Here is a 21,664-nt window from a genome sequence, read left to right as displayed (position 1 = left end):
CATAATATGGTCACCCGAATCTGGAGGGGAGTGGAGGGTGAACTCTACTCTCGCGACGACTGCTGTATGAGCACAGCGAAGATCACCAGCAATTAGCGAGCGAGTGGCGCATGACAGAGAGACTCACGTGCACGAACATCAAGCGCAGCCGGCCCAACTATGTAAACAAAGCGCAGAAAAGCTCTGATTACAACCAACAAAGAGGGAGAGAGTTCATTCTCTGCTCAGGTAGACATTACTCCACGACATCTTTACATACACTTGACACTTTAATAACAGACTTGTTTTAACGTACTCTTCATTTGTTTACTTGTTTATCATATTCAATTTCCATATTTTTTTATTCCTAAATGATGTCCTCCAGTATTGCACTGTGTTTATTGTCACATATGCATAGCTAGTAGTTGTTTGCTCCTGTATTAATGCTTTGAATCCTGCATAAATGCTAAGTGCAGCTCAGCTAATTAATTTACTGACGACTAATACTTTTAGGTTTTAATTACACTTCATGATCCGAGACAATGTCTTTGAAGCCTTGAGAAATATCTCAATGTACCACACAAACATGGAGGATAGAAGAAGAACAACAGCGCTCCATTAAAGTGGCGGGTTGCGGGAGGAACCAGGTTAAAAGCAGAGACTTAAATGGAGATGACAGTTTGAGAACATTTTAGAATCTGAGGTTTGGGAGGCTTTCAGAAAGCTTTTCCAGGGGGAACGACAATCAAAACGGAAAGAGGAAGTGAGTGGTATGAATAGTTACAGACAAGGACAGGATGGGAATTGAAAGAGCATAAAAGACAGGAAGAAAGGTGAGGATGAGGAGAGTGTGAGAGAGGATGAAGTTGATGAATGGAGTCTCCGTGCGGAGGTGACGTCATTACTAGTGTTAGCAGGCTGGCGGTAAACTTTGGGGTTAAAAGGCACACACACTTTAAACACACAAAGACGGGCTTAGCTGAAGTATACACACATATTCACGCGCAGGCTTAACTCAAAACACACACACTCCCACTCACACAGACAGGCTTATGACTCAGGAACAACTTTTGCCTTATCTCCAAACCTTTCTCTATCTGTCCGGTTCAATTTATTCACCCCATCTTCTCTTCATCCTCCCAAGGCTTTTTATTATCATTTTCAACTGCTTCCATTTTCCGTGCGCTATCCTCTACTCGGCTAGAAAGAATTGACCATTTTTCTCTCCTCGTTTATCCTTAACTGACTCCACAAGCAGCTCCGCCACCGATATGGCACAACCTTCACTCTGAAATACCATCAACTCGTTTTTTCAACATCTCAAAACTCCTTTACCCTCCCTCTCTCTCCCTGATCTTGTTCATCCTCTCCATTCCCGCCCTCAACCATGTTGTTCAATCAACTAGTCTTTCGTTTCCTGTCTCTGTCATATTAGCAGTGATGAAGGTTGGAAAAGGGCCTAATTTGGTAAAAATGTCCCCTTTGCTTTCCTTGGAAACAGTTGGTGCACAGCAGAAGCAGTAAAAACAGGTTTGAACTGTGTTTATTCATCCACTCCATCCTGGCATGTAACCCGAACATCGACTCCTCGTGCCCCCTTCTGCGTCTGCAAGCAGCACAGTCACTGGCATATCCACGGCCCGAGGGGAATTGACATGACAGCCGCTCCCCCTGCATGGCAATACCCACTGTCGTGCACTTTAGAGGTGAAAGATCAAATAAAACAAAAACGAAAAAAGGTTAAAAAAAGGGGGAGCAAGGGGACATGAGAGGATAAGGAGGAGACGTGAGGAGGGAGAAGAAAAGGAGAAGAAAATGAAGAGGAGAGCGGAGGAGTGATGCTCTCTGTGGTCCCTCTGTCCTCTGTTCCCTAACCGTCACCAGCGAGAGGTGAGGGGGCTGGTTGTCATGACGGCTGTCGTCATGGCAGCAGCACTGGATGATAAACAGGAGGAGAGGACGTCTGTCTGTCCGTCCGGCGCAGCCACGCTTCCGTGGCAACAACCGCTGACGAGATGCGGCAAATATCTGCCGCTGTCGTGGGATGTTTTCCGTATTTTGATCTTCACTTCAGGACGTTCGTGGTTCTGTGTTTTAAGGGGCTTCACCAACAAAAGGCTCATTCGACTAAAGGTACGTTCACACCAAACGCGTCGCGAATGATTCGCGCGTCTAGATTACATACAAAGTCTATGCGCAGACGCGATGAGGGTGTCGCGTCGCGACGTCAAACGCGAAATCGCCCCGACGCGCGAGTTGAAATATTTGAATTTCTGCGTAATATTGGCGTTACGCCCCGGCGCGATAGCCTATCAGCGTTGAGTTGCTCCCCCTGTTATCAGCGACGTCCTGCCGGTGTTGAATCAGGAAATAATCCTCACTGTAGCTGTCTGTGTTCACCCAGAGCTCTACGATACCTCATATCAATAGAGACCGGACCAAACTGTGTGTATACATGTGTGTGTGTGTGTGTGTGTGTGTACAGCTGTAGTGAACAGCGACTTGTGTGGCTTGCTAGACACAGTGAATACAGCTCGATACAATCCATGGAGCTCCTCTGGACAACATTATGAACCAGACATGACGCCCCCTCTCCGGCGCGTCCAGCGCGATTTGCGCGATTCACACATGAACACAAATGGACGCGATGCGGCGTCGCGATGGACGCGAATATGCGGCGCGTCGAATTTTCGTTCATGTGTGTTTGGGATAAAAATAACTCGGCATGAAAGAAGCGTAAAAAAGCGTCTCATCAACTAAAGAAATCTTCAATCTCTAGGACAAAAACAACGGATTAGTCGACTAATGGACAAAGAGGTTTTAATTTCCCTATCTTAGTTGTTAAAAACAAATATAGAACAATAACATAAAATAGCTGTCAATAGCTTCACCTAACAGTCTTTGTTCCGTACTGCTGTGAACTTGGAAAACTCGCACTTCAAACCGTGCGACACCTTCATCCTTGAGGGGAAAGAGGGCCCAGCAGAGGATATACTCAATAATCCATTCTGTTCTTTCCACTTCCACCCCTGTGTGGTTTGGATCAGCCACCAAACAGGAAGCGACTGCAACGGACAGTCAGAGCTGCAGAGTTCATCATCGGAGCCATGTTTATTCTCCTCCAGCCTCCGGAAACATCACTGCAGGCTGTTATACTATTGTAGCTTTAATGCACCAAACCTTTTAATAATTACATATGTCACGTAATTCCTACAAGCTGAATATACAGCATATGAATACATGTAGTCATGCAGCCCATGTATTCATCCGTATCATTATTGAAAACTGAATAGTAAACTAATATTAATGTGGTATTCAGAATATTTAAACTGAAACTAGCAGCGCTCCAGGAGGCAGCAGTGCTGACTTTATTTCCCACTGCTTTAGAGGTTCATGCTTCATATTTAATTCCTCAGCAACGTTTTATTACGTCTAATGTGATTTAATCAACCCCTTCCTAAGCATGTCTTTAATACTTCAGTAGATCAAGAATGAGCATGAAGCCAAATAATTTGAACAGGTGATGACACAGTTAACGCTTTTAATCAACTCCATATTTCGGCTTGATTACAGGTGTAGAAATTGAGATGGCAGTTGATTTAAACTTCTATAAACATGAGCAACGGGAAAAAAAAATTTATGCCAGGTTTGTTAAAATATAAAAAAATTCCCCCCAAAAAGAGACAAAATAATACAAGCCATTTAACTAAAACTCCTGGAGGGGATCAAATAAGTAAAAATCCCAAAAGGAGTCCATCTCTGCAGTGGTGAGGCCCATCCTCCTCCTCGTGACGTGGTCTTTGACCTGATCAACAGCTCTCAGTCAGTCCTCCTTCCTCTCTACCGCCTCCTCCACGTTCTCAGCTGCTACTTCTTTGGTTCTGATGATCCAATTTTGTCACCGGTCTCCAAGTCCAGCTCTGCCTCGTTTTCCGCCGCTCCTTCCTTCTCTGCGTCCTTCTTTCCCGCCTCGTCCTCCACCTCTTCCTTCCCTTCCATCTCTCCGTCCTTCTGCCCGAGGCCCTGTTTCTCTTTGAAGACCTCCACGCCTAACAGTCGGAGGTAATGAAACCTCTCGTTGCGGGGCACGAAGGCTCGGATGGACGCCTTCCCCCTCCAGCCACACAGCTGGATGGGACACTGAGGCTCCTCTGGGTTACTGACAGAGTGGCGGGTGTCAGAAATGACCAAAAAACTAGGATATCACTTTAAAAAGGACAATGAGAAAACATGCATACACTTCAAATATGACTTACTTTGTGTTGGGATTGTACTTCAGTACAATGCTACCCATTACTGTGGAGAGAACAACAACATTCATAACTATCAAGCAACAACAGATTATTCCATTTTAATGTTCATGTGCTCTTTCCTTCATATCTGACAATTACCAGTGTAGCTACAGCTTTCTTTATGCTGGAGCCGCTCAGCTCCTCTTGTGAGTTTTTGGGTCAGTGCCTTGCTCAAGGGCAGCTCAGCACCCGTTATTGAGGAGGACAGAGCATTACTCATTCACTTCATGCCGGCCAAGCCAGAAACCTTCCAGTCACAAATCCACTACCCTGACCTCTAGACTGCTCCCTAAATGATTGTGTTTCTGCCGTTGTACTAATATTATTGACAGAGCTTTAGCTTTCTTTGAGTAGTTATTTAAAACATGTCGTGTGTGTTTTGGAATTTAAATGGTACCCAATTTCTTGGCCTGAGCGTGGGCGTCTTCCTCCAGTTTGCTGAGGTAGGGGTTCTCCTGGGTCAGCAGCACTTTGACGTCCTCCACACTCACTCGGATGATCCTGGAGCGAATGTACGGCTGAAGAGTGTAGATACCCTTGTTGGACAGAGAGGAGATGCGGTTGACACTCTGCAGACTCGCATAATAAATCCAGATTCTTTATGGTTACACGGTGCATACGAAACTAATTAATGAAGTGTATTCGGGAGTGTGAACTCTGATGAATACAGTAAAGACGGTGAGAAAAACCTACTGCATGTTTGAACTCTGACAAAAGAGCTGCTTTTACAATGAACTATCAAATTGAATAATATATAAGGTGTTGAAGTCCTAGAAATATAAGCGATGCATAAGCTCATGCATCCCCGTGTGCTGCACTTCTAATCACGTGACTCATTTGCATACAAAAAGAAGATTATGGGAACTTGCAGCTACGGGGTGAGGATGTCATTTTTTTCACAATAATACAGCTTCTGATTAACACACTGTTAAGTGTTTTACCTCCTGAGCCAGTCTGAAGGGACAGCCAAACTCCTCTCCATCACTGTTGCGAGACCACACCTTCACGCCTGTGTTGATGACCTGAGAAACAAACAAAAAGAGAAGCGAGCTGACATGTTGCTCTGTACAAAAACAGCGATGCCAAAATCCTACAGACTTTAACGGCACTAATTAATATCTCTCCTGAAAACATGACCAGGGGTGGCCACCGAAAATCAAAATAAAGGACTAATTATGTTACGTGTGGTCTCTTAGTATTACTGTGTTTTGTAATTACGTCCTGATGTTCAACAAACGGCTTTGCTCAAGACACGCTCTCTGCTGTCTCAGCACGAGCGGGATGAAAATACAACAATAAACATCCACGTTGAATTCTTTACTAAACTAAGGGAAGTAAAGCAGAAAGAACAATAAACTTCTAGAATACCTTAATATGAGAATGTTAGGGTGGGAGAAATAGATTCAAATCTCTTAATATTAAAGGTTGTGTCGGTAACGTTGAAGAAACCAGCAAGACTTTTTATAATCGTCCAACCTAAAACCTGAGTCCAGTGTTGGCAACTCCAATGACAAGTAGCTAGCACTAGCATCACTAGCTCCAAGAGTTGCTGAATCTAGCAAGGAAGTCGTCAAGTCAACAAACAAACATGGCTGTTGTTAGCGCTCACAGCTGTCAAGCTAGCAGCTAGAGACACACCGGTAGGTTGGCCATCCATCATTTCATACGAGCAGAATGATATGATTGGACGGGCTAATTACAGTCCTGTGACTGATGTCAGAGAACTGGATTTATTGATTGCTGTTGGGACGTAAAGACACTTTCAACAAGTATGAAATAGATCGGTAGATATTATATATACACACCGTAGCTCTAAACGATCAATGTTGCGAAAAAGCCTAATTCCATAGATGTCATAACGGGGGAAGGGAAGGAAACAGAGGCCTTGTTTTTCAGTCACCACACCCAGAATGTGTAATATTGTGGAAATATGCAACTCACTGTGGTTTAGCCCCATATAAAGTGACTATTGAGTGAGATGCATCAAACACAATGAGGAGAACAAAGAGACTGACACACACACACACACACACACACACACACACACACACACACAGTGCCACCTGTGCAGGTGCTACTGGGTGGAGGACCAGAGGGATTTGGGATAGACAAAGGTCCCATCTGTTAGGCTGCTTCCTCATGTTGGCTGCTACATGTACATGTACACACACACACGCTACGAAAATAACTTAATGTACCAATGCAAAGTCAATATGCCTGTATCCTGCACACTGTGTAATGAACATAATGCAGTTTGTTTGGCTACACTCTATAGAATGATCAATACTAGATGCATCGCCTGCAGGAAATAATTGATCATTGATTTGTTGTACCGATTGTTTATCGTATTTCCATTGAAGGAAGGGCTTTGTCATCACCATCATCAGTGCGTGTGATTATCTAAACGCTGTTCCTAAACAAACACACACACACACACAGACACACCTTCATGCGCTCGCTGTTATTGAGCAGCACGTTGCGGAGCTCTTTGGACACCATGTACAAGTGTCTCTTCTTGCCATCGTGGGTCCTGGTCAGAACGTTGAGCTTGGGGAAGTCGGGTGACAGATCGTAGAAAGATCTAGAGAAAACAGACACAAACAAATAAGTGTTTTGAGACGCCAAAAATGTTGAATGTCCATGTCGAATACACCGAGAGACACTTACTGAATGGTGGTGAAGACGGGGTCTTCTTCAGTGAGGAACACAAAGGGGTCTTCTTTATATCCAAACAGCTTCATCTTCTTGGAGGCTGGAGGCCTGAGAGGAGACAGACATTCAGTTATGACTCAGATTATTTACTTATTTAAGTTAAATATACTCTAATACTTCAATGATGACATGGCCGATGGTAAATTATGGAAATTGCTTAAAATCTGCATATTCCTCAGGACCCAAAGTGTAATCTCTCATTAAAAGCAATGTCATCGTTTTATTATAACGGCTCGAGAAGTCCTCAAGGTTTTCCTTTTGTTTATTAGCTCGCCACACCAACATGACTCACCCACACACTCCATCTTGTTTAGCAGTGGTCTCCTGGGCAGAGGAAGCTCCTTTGGGTGCCTCCTCCTCTGCCTCCGGGCCTCCCTCCTCCCCCTCCCCCTCCCCCGCAGCACTCTCTGGGAGGCGGGGATCGTCTGCGGGGGTCGAGGCCGCCGGGGAGCCTTCAGTCTGGGCCGCCGAGCCGGACGACACGTTCTTCCTCAGCTGGAGACGGCGAGGAGGGAGGCGAGCAGACAAAGGGAGACGAGAGAAGAAGTCCCAGCTGTGGTTAGTAACAGGTGAATGATGCATTGTGGGAGGGAGGGGGGGGGGGGCATATTACATTGAATTCTGCTCCATTTCCCTCTCCCTAAAGTGTGAGACAGACAATCCAATCATCCATTAAGCGTGTGCGTTTGTGAGGCAGTACCTTGGGATATCTTTTGTTCCAAGGCATGGGGGCTTTCTTCACCAGCACAGCCACAAAGAAACCTCCTGTGTTCTGGTGATGTGGCAGAATCCTCATACTGACAGTGGAAACACACACACACACACACAAACATAAACCACAGCTTTCAGTTTTATGGTGCCACCTACTGTGAAGATAAACACGACATTTTTTTCCCTCCAGCATTAAATTAAAAAAGATGGCGCGCCAACGCGTGACAATGCTTCCCTCTGCTGGCCGGCATCAAGCCCGCCTGAGCATCAAGAGTAAAAGCTACAGAGCACAGATGACATCACCCCCTTGTTAAGTGCCCCCTTGTTACTGAACTCACCAAAAGAACACAGAGTATTTGGAGAAAGGCTCCCCATGCCCCTATTCGTTTTGGCTGTAGAGCCTTCAGCCCAAGCTATTAGAACCGAGCCAAACGTTTGCGTCTTAGAGTTGCAGCCCTCACATTAAATAACAGCACAGTACGAGCGGTGCACATACCATCTCTCCAGATGCATGTCGGCCAGTTTCTCTGGGTCTGTCGGCGGGAACATGGTGGAGCGGATCTGCGTGCGACGATTGCTCGGAACCTCGGACCAGTCCGAGAACCACTGGCCCTCTTTGGTCATCAGCTGCAGAGACGGCAACCATTAAAGCGCGCAATGAAAGCAATCCACAGTCGGAACACAGGTATACAAAACACTGTTTTCCTTCATGGTTTGCCGTTCATTGCGATGACTGTCAAAGACTAAACGCTGCAGTACCTTCCAGGCAGCGACCCCAGGCATCCACTTCAGCCCCGGCAGATCAGCTGAGCCGTCGACCAGCTCCAACGCTCCTGGCAATGGGGACGGGAAAGACATTACACGTCAAGTCAGGTTAAATAACCGCTCATGGAAAATATACGGTTACATTAAGCAGCTCAAACTTGAATTAAACTGTGGAGTTGGCTCTACAGCTTTTGATCTTACGTGCTCCAACTCTGCTGTTTTGAGTGTGAGTTTTACAATATAACACACAGCAGAGTACTCAACGAGGTCCAGTTACTAAAATCTCCTTCCAGCAAAGCTCAGAACCTCATAAGGTCTTGTCCCACTACATCTATCAAATAAAAGCAGCAACCTACATTTCCAATATCTATTGTCAAAGTGGGATATTCGTAAACATACAGACACATTGAATTTTGTTCTGAATTCAATTAAAAGAAATCAAGAAATGATCTTCTGAATCAAATCAATTAAAAGTGTCTTAAAAGTTTTAAAATTTCTTCTTCCTCTCCCACTGATAGAAAACGGCTCTGCCAGTTGTTTCAATCCCATTCAAATATTAACCAGCATTGTTTGAAAACATTTGATAATTTTGGAAACAACTAAACTGCTTTCAGGATCTCAAATGTAACAATTTGGTGCTTTTCCTTGCGATAATAAGCTGAATATTGTTGGGTTTTATACAAAAAGAGAAAATTCTGATGAGCATTTATCACATCTTTTTAATCCGATATCTGTGGTGGATGTCTTAGATGTAAATGTAAAAAAACAAATGTGATTTGATTTGAATAAAAACAGATATTGCTTAAATTGTACGACCCTGGTAGTGTTTGTGTGTGCTTCTTACCTTCGCTCTTCTCCAGCAGTGCAGCGATGACAGCTTCGTCCTCTATAGGGTTGAGTGAACAGGTGGAGTAGACCATCCTCCCTCCCACAGCCAGCTGTTCAACACCGCGGACAGCGATTCGCAGCTGGAGCCTGGTGAACACACACATCTGTAGTACTGCTAACTTTTTTTAATTAGCAGCACAAGAACACACTCCATTCCCTTGTCCTTTAGTCAATTTGGTCTACCACACAAGTGCGTGAATTCCTATGTTGTTACGTAGGCACAAACACAAACTCCCCCCCCACTCACCCGTGGAGGTGCAGGCTGTTGCTGGTCGTCCATTTCTTCCACACGTCTATGTTCTTCCTCAAGGTGCCGTCCCCGCTAAAGAACACAGAGCAGACAGCAGCACCAGTCAGACACATCCTCAGTCTGGCCCGAGGCACTGGAACCACCCAGAGATCCCCCCCCCCCCCCCCCCACAACCACCACTTTCTCACAGGGCAAAAAAATGTCTACCAAGCACAATCTGTCTAAACACCGGGCTTTAGCTGACTGTTCACATCCCCGCTGCCTCTCTCCGTCTTCATCAGCGCGACCCCCCCCCCCCCCCCTGCCCGCCCTCTGTTGTGTTTGGCAGGAGCTCCTGGCTTCAGCACCACAGCTGGCTAAACTCAGACAGCATTTGCAAACAGTTCTGTTTTGGCCATGAAATGCTGCTGGGCTCCAAGAGGATGGAGGATGTTTTACCACTAACCCCGTACCGGAACATGAAGAACAAAAACATATTAACAGCCCTTTGTAAGAACTTGTAAATACGCGGCATTTGACCCGACAGGGCGGAGGCCCCGTCTCCATCTGTCACACAAAATCTCCCGCCAATCCCCCACACATACAGCAGAGCTCATCAACCACGTTTCCATCATCATCATCCACTTCCTCCGCAGACTCCCAAACTCTAACTCTCCTGCGGTCCTCCAACACGCGTCAGTGACGCGGACACAACACAGACGCATAAGGCAGCCCTCTGCTGACCTGCAGGGAACGTCACACAGGATGCGGTCGTAGAAGAGGGTGTCCTTCTTGCCGTCCGAGTCGATCCTCAGCGTGGGGATGCAGGAGGCGTCGTGGTTCACCACCATGATGCAGGGGCTGTTGAGACGCTTGGCTTGGTGCACAAGCAGGTAGCAGCGCTTGTTGTCCACGTCGTTGGCAATGACGAAGCCCTCTGGAGGTAGAGGAGCAGATAAATGTCAACTACTGTTGCCTCCCTTTTATTTCTTATCACATACAAAGTAATCAGTTATTGAAGCATCTTTCCTTACCTGGAAACGGCACGTCCATGTCAGAATGGAGCATCTCGATCAGCTGGGCTGTCTTCGACCCTGGAGCTGCACACATGTCCAGGATCTGCACAGAAACAAATGCATGTCAACACTTCAACTCAGCTGTTTTCGAGCCAAAAGGAAAGTGTTCAACAAAGGGGCACGAGGGAGAAAAAAACCTTATATACTACATTTAATCTTCAAAGAGGGCTGTGCTGTTACCTTGTGGTGTGACTGAATCTTCAGGAGGAGAGGAGGGATCATACTGACAGCTTCCTGTCGGCTGATGTTACCCTGAAAGGACAACAACAAAAATGATGCTGAAATTCTGTTTCCTTGTTGTTGTTTTTCCAACTCCCTATCCAAGGTGAATTTCGTGAATACAGCCAATATGAACACCTGCAATACTCCCGTTTTAACTTCTTTGACATGGAACTCAAATAGAACTTTCCGTTTGGTTTGTGTTGACTCACCGACTCGGTCTCGCTGACCAGAAACTGGTGGAACTTCTCCAGCAGGGGAGACTTCCGAATGATCTTCCTGCTCATGTTGGTGTGCCAGGCCTGCTCATCGGGATACCTGGAGAGGATAGACCACAATGTGTACTGAGCTTCTGCTTTGAATCTGGGTGTTACTAGCCTCGAGTAAACCAGGAGATCCTACCAGCTCAGAGGCTGTGGAGCCTCGATCTTCTGACCATCGATCTCCACCTCTTGAATATCCTTGAAGTATTTGTCCTTCAGACAGTGGAGGATTTCTTTGGCATGGCTGGAATAAGACAGAAAGGAGGACAACAACTTGCATTAGGGAGCAGTAATCCAATTCACAATTAGTTCAAAGCCCTGACAAACATCGGAGCGTGGATCCAGGTGATGCACACGTACAAAACTGTGAGTTTACTTCTACATAGCAACTGTCAGTCATGCCTTACTCTTTCACATCTATCATCATACATAATCAATTATAGTTAAATAACACGGTCTAACTGTCTCCTGCAGCTTAACACCAATAGTGAATTTATAATAAGGCCTTTATCTATGTTTATCCTAAAAATATGGGAATTCAAAAGGTGAAACATGTAAAAGACAACGTTTTCTTAACTTTCCAGCAAGAAAATGTATGTTACTCGTGCAGCATCTTGCATGGCTTTGAGCAGGACTCATTGTCTGAATCCAGGTAACAAATCTGTCCGGCTCACCTCTTGTAACCAGTGATGCGGATGGTTGCTGGCAGCGGTTCCCTCATTGCATCCATGAACTGTTCAAACTCCCCAGCAGGCACCAGGCCGAGCTCTTGGTAGTAGTGCTCAAACAGCTTATTCTCCTTGACAATGTCAGCATAGCCTTTCCCCCAGCCCTGAACACACAGGCGCATAGTCATTAGCACGTATGGGTCACATCTACTGAATAGTGAGTGTAGACATAACTGGAAAAAGCAACTACTAATATAGATGTAAATGCATGTTTTGCATGAGAGAAAAGTTATATTAGATGTCATTAACAGTAGAGCTCTGAAGTTGCAGCTGGTTAGCATAGCGCAGCATGACTACACACGCTTAAGTTGAAGATAACCTCTGAGGTACACGGCCGTGTTCGTCGCAGCTCCTTTTGCATTCAGTAAATAAAAAGGTAATATAATAGGAGGCCTGTTGAGCACTTTACACCAAACCATTAGCAAAAAGTTGCAGCTGCAGAAGTGTGAATCTTACTGCGTTGTCTCTGTCGTCCCCTTTAGTATTCTGGTTTTTCTGCCGCTGCCTGCTTCTTTTCCCCATGTTGTTGTTGTTGTTGGAAAAGCAGAGGACTCTGGAGAAAAGTCTGCGGAGCGTCGTGGTGGTCTGGACGCCGAGAATTGTAGCCTAAAACTCGGATACAAATGTGAGTCCGGTGAACGTGCGACGACGAACTGCGACGCTTGTTGTATCCTGGAAACGTGTTGCCTCTGACGAACGTGAATCAGGACCCCTCTCGAGGTGGCCATCAAATATGCCTGAAATAAAACAATCAATTGTGATAAATTATCGCACCTAAATAGGACTATTTGAATTCCTTTAGTGCAATATACATGTATTCCACTGTTAACAAAACGCACTTAAAACTACTCACTCATTTCGTTTATTTATTTTTTATATAAATATATCAGGTTACAATTGCGTTTATTCCAGCTTGGATGTCAAATAAAGTACAAAGCATACATTTTATTTAAATTTAAAATGTTATATTAGTGCGCCACCCGGTCATTGTTTACAGCAGGTGATATATTCAAATTCATTTATGAATATTTATTGTTGACATCAGACACCACACCACGTTGAATAACTCCGATGGAGAAGCGAGCATTTTGATTGGCTGATGAGACCCAATGACGTGAGCGAGCAAGACGGCACGCTATCAAATAGTTGCATGTGACATTTCGGTCATTTCCATTGTTTGTATTTTTAGTTTTGTAACATTAGCGCTTCCGCCCATGATGGACGCGCTCCTCTCCTGGCTCTTCTCCTCGGGAGAAGAGGAGCTGTACGTGTTGGACTGCTTGGCTTACTTGATGATTTTCATTGCAGCCTGCACTTTTGTTACTCTGCTTTTCGAAAACGTCCCATACGGGCGGTATGCTACCAGCAAATATGGATTCCCAGTTAACGTCCGGTTGACTTGGTTCATCCAGGAGCTGCCTGCGATCCTGGTGCCTGTGTGTCTGGTAGTTTGGACATCCTCTGCGAAAACCTCCCTGCTGCCCAACCAGCTGCTCATCGCCATGTACTTCTGCCACTATGTCCAGAGGTAGGTCATTACAATCGATTAAATAATGATGTTACACCTGGAGGTGTATTAAAGTGTTTCACCAGCACTAAGTGACCGTCAATGCACGTGGAAGACACTTGAATAATATAATAAATATCTGAATGAATAGATGCAGTGAGTTCATTTTAATATTATTGTATTTCATTGTATATATTGTGCATTTTCAGTTTTATGATTTTTTTTTTTTTTTTTTGCTGCAGGTCCCTTATTTATCCATTTTTAATCCGAGGAGGTAAACCAACACCATTCGCCCCATTTGCCCTGGCCATAGTTTTCTGCATGTACAATGGCTACATGCAGATCAGGTACCTGAGCCATTACGCTGAGTACCCGGCACACTGGGTTACACATCCGTGCTTCATTGCAGGTTGGTGTTCTGTGTCTGCGACCTCTCTTTTCTGCAAGGGAAATGGGAATTGTTGTGTTTTGCATGAGATGTTTAAAATAGATCTGTTTTTTATGGAAGCCCATTTACGCCTCTGTGATGGATTTTTAAAAAGTAAGTAATTAAAATGAGAAACGGTCTTAAAATAATGAGTTAGTATCTCAAAGTAATGACCTAGTATCTTAAAATAATGATTTAATATCCTAAAATAATGACTTAGTATTTCAAAATAATGAGTTGGATTCTCAAAATATTGAGAACTGTCATAATTTTTTGTGGCCATGGGCTTCCACTTGCTTCTGTTGCTTTGGTGACTATGGAAGGCCATTTACGCATTTATGTGATGAACTGTTCTCTTTTAGAAACTAAGTCATTATTTTGAGATACAAAGTCAAAATATTGAAGCAGTATCAAATCAATGTGTGTTACATTATTAGCATCGGAGAAATAAAAGCAAAACTCATATTTTATATTGACAATTACAATAATATACAAGGATAAGAGAGGGTGCAGTGGTGTGTACACTATAAGAAGAATGTTCCAGTTTAACATTTACATTGAAGGAAAATAATCAAGTAGAAGTAAAAAAACAACAACCAATACTTAGTTGCTAGACTACTGAAAGTACAAGTTGCTGTGTGTTTTAATCTAGTGTGTGCAGATAAGTGTTAAATGGTTTAAAAATAGCACTGGCTGAAACGTTCTTTATATGATTTATGGAACAGAGTACGATGCACAGTCAGGATAACAACCTCTTGCCATCTCTTCCAGTTCATTCCTACTACCCCTCTGTCCTCTTCTCTTCCCTTTTTCTGTTTTAAATGAAATGAGATGGCAAGACTTTGCTTAAACACATAGCCGTCATTCAAACTCTTTTGTCCATCTTGCCATTTTCCTCTTTTGGTTTTGCTCCGCTGCAGGTGCCTCCCACGCTTTCAAAACCTCAAAGTGCTCAGCAGTTTTTCTTGGCTCCCCTTGCTGTTCAAGCTAACGCAGGAAACAGTCAATTCAGAATATATCTGTATTTTATTTTATTCATGCAGTGTGCCATGTAATGACTTTATTTTAAGCATTGTAGGCCAACGCAGTAACAATACTAATGAATACTTTGTGTACATGCTGTAACTATTATATAAATGTTAAAGAAACGTGCTCATTTGCGTTCTTTTTTTTAGAGTTGGATGACAACACTGAGCTCAAACCGGGCTCGTGTCTGTGCATGTAGTGCTGAGGCGATTAGCTGAGCTTAGCATAAAGATTTGAACCAGGAGGTATCGATCTTGTTAAGAAAGCAAATAAGTAGTGTGTGAGAAGTATTTCTCTGCAAAATGTCGTACGAAAGCAGCTTCTGGTTGGTCTTCAGGGTCTGTACTGTGGTTGCTCGGCTGGCTGGTCAATGTGCACTCTGACCACATCCTGAGGAACCTGAGAAAGCCCGGAGAGACCGGTTACAAGATCCCCACAGGTAAGGGCTTTAGTTCTGAAAGCACTGGGCCCAATCATTGCTCTCACCACAGCGAACACGTCTGTTCCTCCTGTCACAGTGCATCTAACTTTCAAAGAGGAACACCTGATGAGAAGTGTACAATAATAAAATACATTAATTCAAGTGCTGCATTTATATATACTTTGCACTTTTATGCCTCTACAATATTGTACTTTTACAAGTTATATTATTGTGCAACAAAATGCAGATTGCAGTTCCATTGTGCTGCACAACAAAACACAAAAAACATGGAAAACGTTATCATGTGTGGAGGGTGAATTCTCACAGCCTGAGGAAAGAAGCTGATTTTATTTTAGCTGCAGTTAGTAGTTACTGGAGCCAGCCTTGACAATAATATAAAAAAAAATACTCATATTTAACAAACTGGACCATTCTTCAGAGTGAGTATTATTCATTTTGAATGCAGGACGCTGTTAAAGTCATACTTCACTTGTAAAATGACCGTTTTGTACATCAATTACTCACTCCGTATTATTCTCGAAGAAAACCTTTTCTCGCATCCCTCCACAGTGAACGACGAACCAAAAAGCAGAGAAACACACATGCACTCCGCTATAACTTTACTATTTTAAATAGGGCTGGGCCACAATCTTCTATAACGATATGTAGGTCATTTCATACCTCGATAACAATAGGAAGATTATCGTTGTGGCATAAAAATGGTGATAAATATCACAATCGTTCACGTCAACAACCCATACATCACGATACAGCATGTTATCTGGTCATAACATAAATACATAGATAGTCTATATGGAAAAACAGATGGTTATGTATCCTCGTGTGTAAATGATATACTTTTTAAAGTAATAGAGTATTTTCTTATTTGATGTTAGACAGGAAGCCAGCCCCACGCGGGAACATGGACATTATATGTCTGTCGACGGACTCTAGATGCATGCTAAATAAAGCACCCGGTCTATTGCTTATTTGCTCAATACAACGCTCGTGTTTGTACAGTAAATATGACGCTGCAGCCGGTTAGCTTAGCTTAGCATAAACACTGGAATCAGAGCAAAGTGTGCCAACCAGCACAGCTAAACTGCGCTAATGTATGTGTTTATATATCTTGTTTGTTTAATCCATCACAGAGCCAGGCTAGCTGTCTTTGTGTAAAGCTAAGCTAACGGGCTGCTGGCTCCAGCTCCATGTTGAACACACCGATATGTGAGCGGTATCAATCTTCTCATCTCGCTCTCAGCAAGAAAACAAGCGAGCTTATTTTACCCAAAATATGGAGCTGTTTCTTTTAGGGCGAGGGATATCACTCTACGTGTATCAAATGAACATTTCTGAAAATTCTTCAAACAATTCACAGGAAAAACAGCCGAGAGAATGTTTTGATGGTGGATATTTCTGTCGAGTGTTTGACCTTTTTACTGTGTGAAAATGGATGCACGTTCTATGAGAAGTGACAAATAAAGAGGCGCGGGAGAGGGGGGGGGGAGGGGATTAGCACGATTCCCATCTCCAAACTGCTTCTGACAAATAATCTTGAGGGTTGAACATAGTGGAAAAGCAAAAAGTGCTGCTTTTTTAGATCACATAATTAGATTTTCCCTTTCCTAACTGAATCAGTGATCACAACAGGTTCACAGAGAGAGGGCCTCGGCCCTGACTGAGAACATAGTCACAACAATAGCACCTTGAGCCTGAACCTGCGGTGAACTTGTTGAAACCAATCCGTCCTGGACCCTCAAGGAAAATAAAGCGGAGAAGGGGCGAGGCGGGAGGAAGCTGTGAGCCGCGCTGCTCCCAATGAACTTCCAGGCACGTCTGGAATCCCCTCAGCCAAGAATGACTTTTTCACATGGAGGGTAGCGACGTGACAAATGGCCTGCAGTCAAAGAGGCAGTGCTCAGCTGAATGAACTGAAACATGAGGTCTGGGACCAATGCTTAGAGAGTGCACATGATTGCTCGCTCAGTGTCAGACTTAAGTCTTATACACTGTTTCTCTAGTTATTCCAGGGAAAAGTTTCGCAGCTTTTCTGCTGATGTTTGAAATCAGTTTTAAGTATTTTAATCCGTAATTCAACATGTTCTTTCTGGTCATGCAGTAAATTCGACAGATATTGGAAAAGCATCTTTCGTTGTTACTGCTGATCCGCTCATAGCAACAAGCTCATCTCTTGCCAATGAGTATGAAAATTTAACTGTTGTTTTCAATGAAAGTAATTTAGCTTTCTATTATTTAATTTGATGAATTATCGGCTATATTTTCATGATCGTAATAATACATAATAAAATACATTTCCCAATATTGGGCCCAGTATATATCGTGCATCCCTAATTGTTCAAAATCGAATCGAATCTCATCCCATTTTATGTTTTAATGCCTCCGTGCCAGCAGCAGCAGCAGCAGCAGCCTTGGCCGATGACGAACTGATTGTAATTTGGTGGTCAAAGGTCACTGTGATTTTGGCTACAACTCAAGAATTCCCATGCTAAATAAGACAATTTCCCAAAAAATGTTTCATAAGATAGAATGTAATTCTGGATTCCAGAGGGAAATATTTGGGTTGTTTTTGCCTCCGTGGACATATGAAAGGATCAGCATACCTGTCCTGATCCCTGTGTCTTCCACCCACAGGCGGAATGTTTGAATATGTGTCCGGAGCCAACTTCTTAGGAGAGATAACAGAGTGGGCAGGCTTCGCTCTGGCTGGCCACTCCGTTCACACTTCAGCTTTTGCCATCTTTACCACAGTGGTCCTCGCCAGCAGGGCTGTGGCCCACCACAAGTAAGCATCATAACGCACGCACACACACACACACGCACACAGTAATCAGGTTTTCATGGTGTGGGTTCACACTTTGAAGCAAATACTTGTATTCACGAAAGAAACTTTTTCCCTCTTTCTCAGATGGTACCTCGCTAAGTTCGAAGACTACCCTAAACATAGGAAGGCACTGATTCCCTTTCTGTTCTAAAAAGTCCATGGGCACAGGAAGCCTGAGAAGGTACTGGTTCTTACAATGGCAGCAAAGAACATTGCCACAATGTGTTTTATATAATATAATATATATTGAAGATCCAGTTTGTCTTTTTTATTGCTGCAAACAAAATGGAACACAAGCTGCATGCTTGTGAGTGATCTTATCTGAGCCGCACACAAATACATATCCATTTAATTTTCACCTTTGCTCACGACTGTAATGTCCATAAAGCCAAATTACCTCAACAACCATGAACTGATTGCGCTGTGTTTGCTGGTGAGGCAACATTTAGCACTCCTCCGGAGGAAGTGAGATTGGGAATGAAGCATACCCGAACTGTAGTACAGTGGATTTATAACACTCTGCACCGGCAATAAACACTTTTAAGACTCTTTGCTGATCTGCATATTCTCCCAGATGGAACATAAACCTGGAAATGCAAAGCAGACACTTAAAGTTTTCCTTCTTTCTCGAGAGTCGTCTGTTGCGAATGCAACTTTTTGAGATCCATGAGATGAAAGACAAAGGACCTCGAATTCCCAACACATTTTTCTCTGGGTGCCATCAGAAAGACTTTTCTAATCACCTCATCGTCTCAAAGTCCAGAGATGAGGTCAAGCGTGGGCCTCAATAACTCACTCATGCCTGTAATGAGAAGGAGAAGGGAGCGGCGCCTCAACACATCACTCCTGTGAAGGGCTTCTGAGAAGAAGAAGAACTGCTGAGTGTGAAAGCAGGAGCACGTTGAGCATAAACCACTCTGATGGGAAGAGTTTGTGTGTGACTGAATGAAAAGAGGAAGCCTGGGACAAAAGATGAGAGATTGAAACATTGCAATCGATGGTAACATCTCTTCTATTCTACGACTGCGTCATAATCACTCTTACCATGAGCCATATAGTCTGATCAGTGTGGGTTAGGACTTTTCTGGAAGCATTGTCTTATTTTAACGACACTAATAATGCGATCTGCCTTATTCTCAGTGTTACTTTAAATAAATTCAGATAGGAAACAAGAGCAATTATCGTATTGCTTTGGGAAATTCATATGCAAGTGAAAATGACATAATTGCATTGAAGCACATTTTACGTTCCACAGTGTACGGATCCCAAAAAGCGAGTCCCATAACTCTTGATCAGTTCTCCCTTTCCCCAGTGGAGGACATTCTCCAACAGCATGTTACAGCCAAGGCCAGATTATGGATTGTATTAATGTGTTGCTTTTGAAAAGATGCTGTCATCATTTGTACTCGTCAATAAATAATAGGACGTCTGAGTGTGATGAGAAACGAAGGCTGTGTGCCGCTGAAGGCCACGCAGAGTGGCATCCTTCATGTCCGAGGTCTCCACCGTCTCTCTCTTACTCTCCCAGGCTATTTCCTCTCTGTATCCTCTTTGTCCACGCTTCTTATAATTGCATGACTATATTACACAGCCAGCATTTACTGAGCCTGCCATCTGAGTACAATACCATTCATCTTCAGGCAAGCGACAATGGATTTTCTTTTTCTATGCAAAGCATGCGAGTGAACCGGCTTGTAATCATAGACTGTATAGAAGACGTGGACGTAGTCACCTTGACGTCACACTTTGGCTTGCGGTCTGCCGTTTTGAAGCCTCAAGTTTGCTATTTTGCTGTAGCCATCTTGGTTTTTGCAACCAGAAGTGAAGGGGGTGGAGCTAATTACAACGGAAATCTGAATTAAAACCGAATTATTATAATAAATACATTTTTTTAGTTTTTCTGGAGTTTTTGGACGAAACTAAAAGTACGTAAATTGATTTAATAATGCAAAAAATGTATTTATCAATAAAAATAAGTCATTGCAGAGTTACAATGTTAACTTATTTTTACCCTTTTTTGGGACTGTTTGTGTGTGTTTACACAGAAAATATGCTCCCGTTAATACATGTTTTGCTGGTTTAAAATGTGTGAAAAGCATGATATCCAAAAAGCAAAATATGTATAAAATAAAATGGAAAAAAAGCAATGCATTAATACAAACGTTGAACCTCAGTTATTGCCTGCAGGTGGTGCAAGTGTTAAAATTAATGAAGCTATGTTCTTCCTTGCCAGTATATGTCACACATCAGCATGGCTTCAGGTCTAAACAGCCAGCTGTTACTTTTCTTGCATATTCTGGTCGCAGGTTGGCTGGAACTGCAGGTCCGGATTTGTAGTTCTGAACCTCCAGGAGCTGGGTCCATTGTTTGTTGCTGTATAAAAACCCCACAGTGTGGCTGATGCACCACAGGCAATATGTTCATGTGTAGAAATGTGAAATAGCTGTTGATAGAACAGTGAAAATACAGCGCTCCACTAATGTGGGTTAAATATGTGGAACATGCTGCGGCCTCATTATCATTCAAGCCACATGCAGTCTCAGACTACTGCATGCTTGCTTCATATTATTTGCTATTGCTGTTATGCCTGAGAGCCTGTTGACTTGTACAGCCCTGTCAGTATATGTATGTGTGTGTGTGTGTGTGTGTGTGTGTGTGTGAGGGGGCATCTGTCAGCTATGGTCCGGTCGCTACCAATGTGGTAATCTCATAAAAGCTGACAATGAGGCAAACCAGCCTTGAAATGACACACACACACACACTGGCACACAGTCAGTGTTGCCGTTTGGCTTGAGCCGAGACTGAGACATGAGAGGAACAACCTATTCAGTCTGGTGTTACACTCACAACGCCCGTGTTTCACACAGCGTCGGATAGAGGGAGATGGGAAGAAGAGATTTACACAGGCGTGTAGCAGGAGTGAGCAGCTGTGTGTACACTGTATGTCTGAGTGTGATACACAGAGAGCTACATATCCTAGCTGACACATAGTTTGCTCTGGGTTTTTTTTCCTTGACTCTGTCACATGCTGCACGTGAGTAGCAGGGGTTGGGGGCGGGCATTATGCAAGACTCTCTTTTAGGTATACTGGTTAGTCCTCATCCAGCCTGCCTCGGCTCCATCACAGAGCCTAAAGGGCTGGGAGATGGCTGTTACTGCATGGGGCCGGGTGGTTTACAGAGTGGGATGATCAACAACTGCTGCGTGTTGCCCCTCGGAAATCAGCGTTTGGATCCACGGGGCAGGATTCCATTTGCGCTTAGACAGTGAAGGAAAAAAAACAGTGTGTTACCCTGTGGAATGCAGAGTTTATATGTATGTGAGCAGCATTTCAAGGGCCAGAGGTGGTGATTGTGGCCCCTGGCAGTATGTGAGGTGGCAGCTGACAACACAATATGGTCTCCCTCTCTGTCTAATGTTTATGTAAATTGTATTGCAGAGTAATGTTTCCTATCATTTCTAGGGTTTCACATGTTTACAGTGTGGGTATTTCTCTGCCGGGCTTACCAGGACAGGCAGATTCCCTTAGTGGACCCCAAATCCACAGCTTTGAATATTCATAGATATGTGATATTTTTT

At 43.7% G+C, this 21,664-nt stretch overlaps 2 protein-coding genes across 2 annotated transcripts; one reads left to right on the top strand and one right to left on the bottom strand.

Moving 5' to 3' along the window:
- Positions 1 to 3,506: 3,506 nt before the first annotated feature.
- Positions 3,507 to 12,536, bottom strand: nsun2 (NOP2/Sun RNA methyltransferase 2). Its single transcript, XM_079287434.1, has 19 exons — positions 12,319 to 12,536; positions 11,809 to 11,966; positions 11,274 to 11,378; positions 11,084 to 11,189; positions 10,833 to 10,904; positions 10,611 to 10,695; positions 10,321 to 10,513; positions 9,595 to 9,669; positions 9,304 to 9,434; positions 8,454 to 8,527; positions 8,191 to 8,321; positions 7,684 to 7,780; positions 7,276 to 7,478; positions 6,939 to 7,031; positions 6,717 to 6,852; positions 5,213 to 5,293; positions 4,669 to 4,807; positions 4,236 to 4,275; positions 3,507 to 4,138 (listed from the first exon to the last, which is right to left on the bottom strand). The coding sequence occupies exons 1-19, from the start codon at positions 12,382 to 12,384 to the stop codon at positions 3,847 to 3,849; spliced, it is 2,277 nt and encodes a 758-aa protein (XP_079143560.1). The 5' UTR covers positions 12,385 to 12,536; the 3' UTR covers positions 3,507 to 3,846.
- A 515-nt stretch (positions 12,537 to 13,051) lies between these two features.
- On the top strand, positions 13,052 to 19,811 carry srd5a1 (steroid-5-alpha-reductase, alpha polypeptide 1 (3-oxo-5 alpha-steroid delta 4-dehydrogenase alpha 1)). The gene is made up of 5 exons (XM_079287606.1): positions 13,052 to 13,390; positions 13,612 to 13,778; positions 15,160 to 15,261; positions 17,896 to 18,046; positions 18,170 to 19,811. The coding sequence occupies exons 1-5, from the start codon at positions 13,077 to 13,079 to the stop codon at positions 18,234 to 18,236; spliced, it is 801 nt and encodes a 266-aa protein (XP_079143732.1). The 5' UTR covers positions 13,052 to 13,076; the 3' UTR covers positions 18,237 to 19,811.
- Positions 19,812 to 21,664: the final 1,853 nt, after the last annotated feature.

This window comes from Melanostigma gelatinosum, assembly GCF_949748355.1.
Source record: "Melanostigma gelatinosum genome assembly, chromosome: 17".
Lineage (NCBI taxonomy): Eukaryota > Metazoa > Chordata > Actinopteri > Perciformes > Zoarcidae > Melanostigma > Melanostigma gelatinosum.
This window is presented reverse-complemented; position numbering and strand designations above follow the sequence as displayed.

Bases quoted from the DNA above. Each gene is read 5' to 3' on its own strand.
- nsun2 (XM_079287434.1), bottom strand. From the start codon at position 12,384: ATGGGGAAAAGAAGCAGGCAGCGGCAGAAAAACCAGAATACTAAAGGG. The intron at 7,781-8,190 runs GTATGTGCACCG...TTCCACTGTCAG, and splicing joins GACATGCATCTGGAGAGATG to TATGAGGATTCTGCCACATC. The intron at 4,276-4,668 runs GTACCATTTAAA...TTCTCTCCACAG, and splicing joins CGCTCAGGCCAAGAAATTGG to TAATGGGTAGCATTGTACTG.
- srd5a1 (XM_079287606.1), top strand. From the start codon at position 13,077: ATGATGGACGCGCTCCTCTCCTGGCTCTTCTCCTCGGGAGAAGAGGAG. The intron at 13,779-15,159 runs GTTGGTGTTCTG...GTTGGTCTTCAG, and splicing joins ACATCCGTGCTTCATTGCAG to GGTCTGTACTGTGGTTGCTC. The intron at 18,047-18,169 runs GTAAGCATCATA...CCTCTTTCTCAG, and splicing joins AGGGCTGTGGCCCACCACAA to ATGGTACCTCGCTAAGTTCG.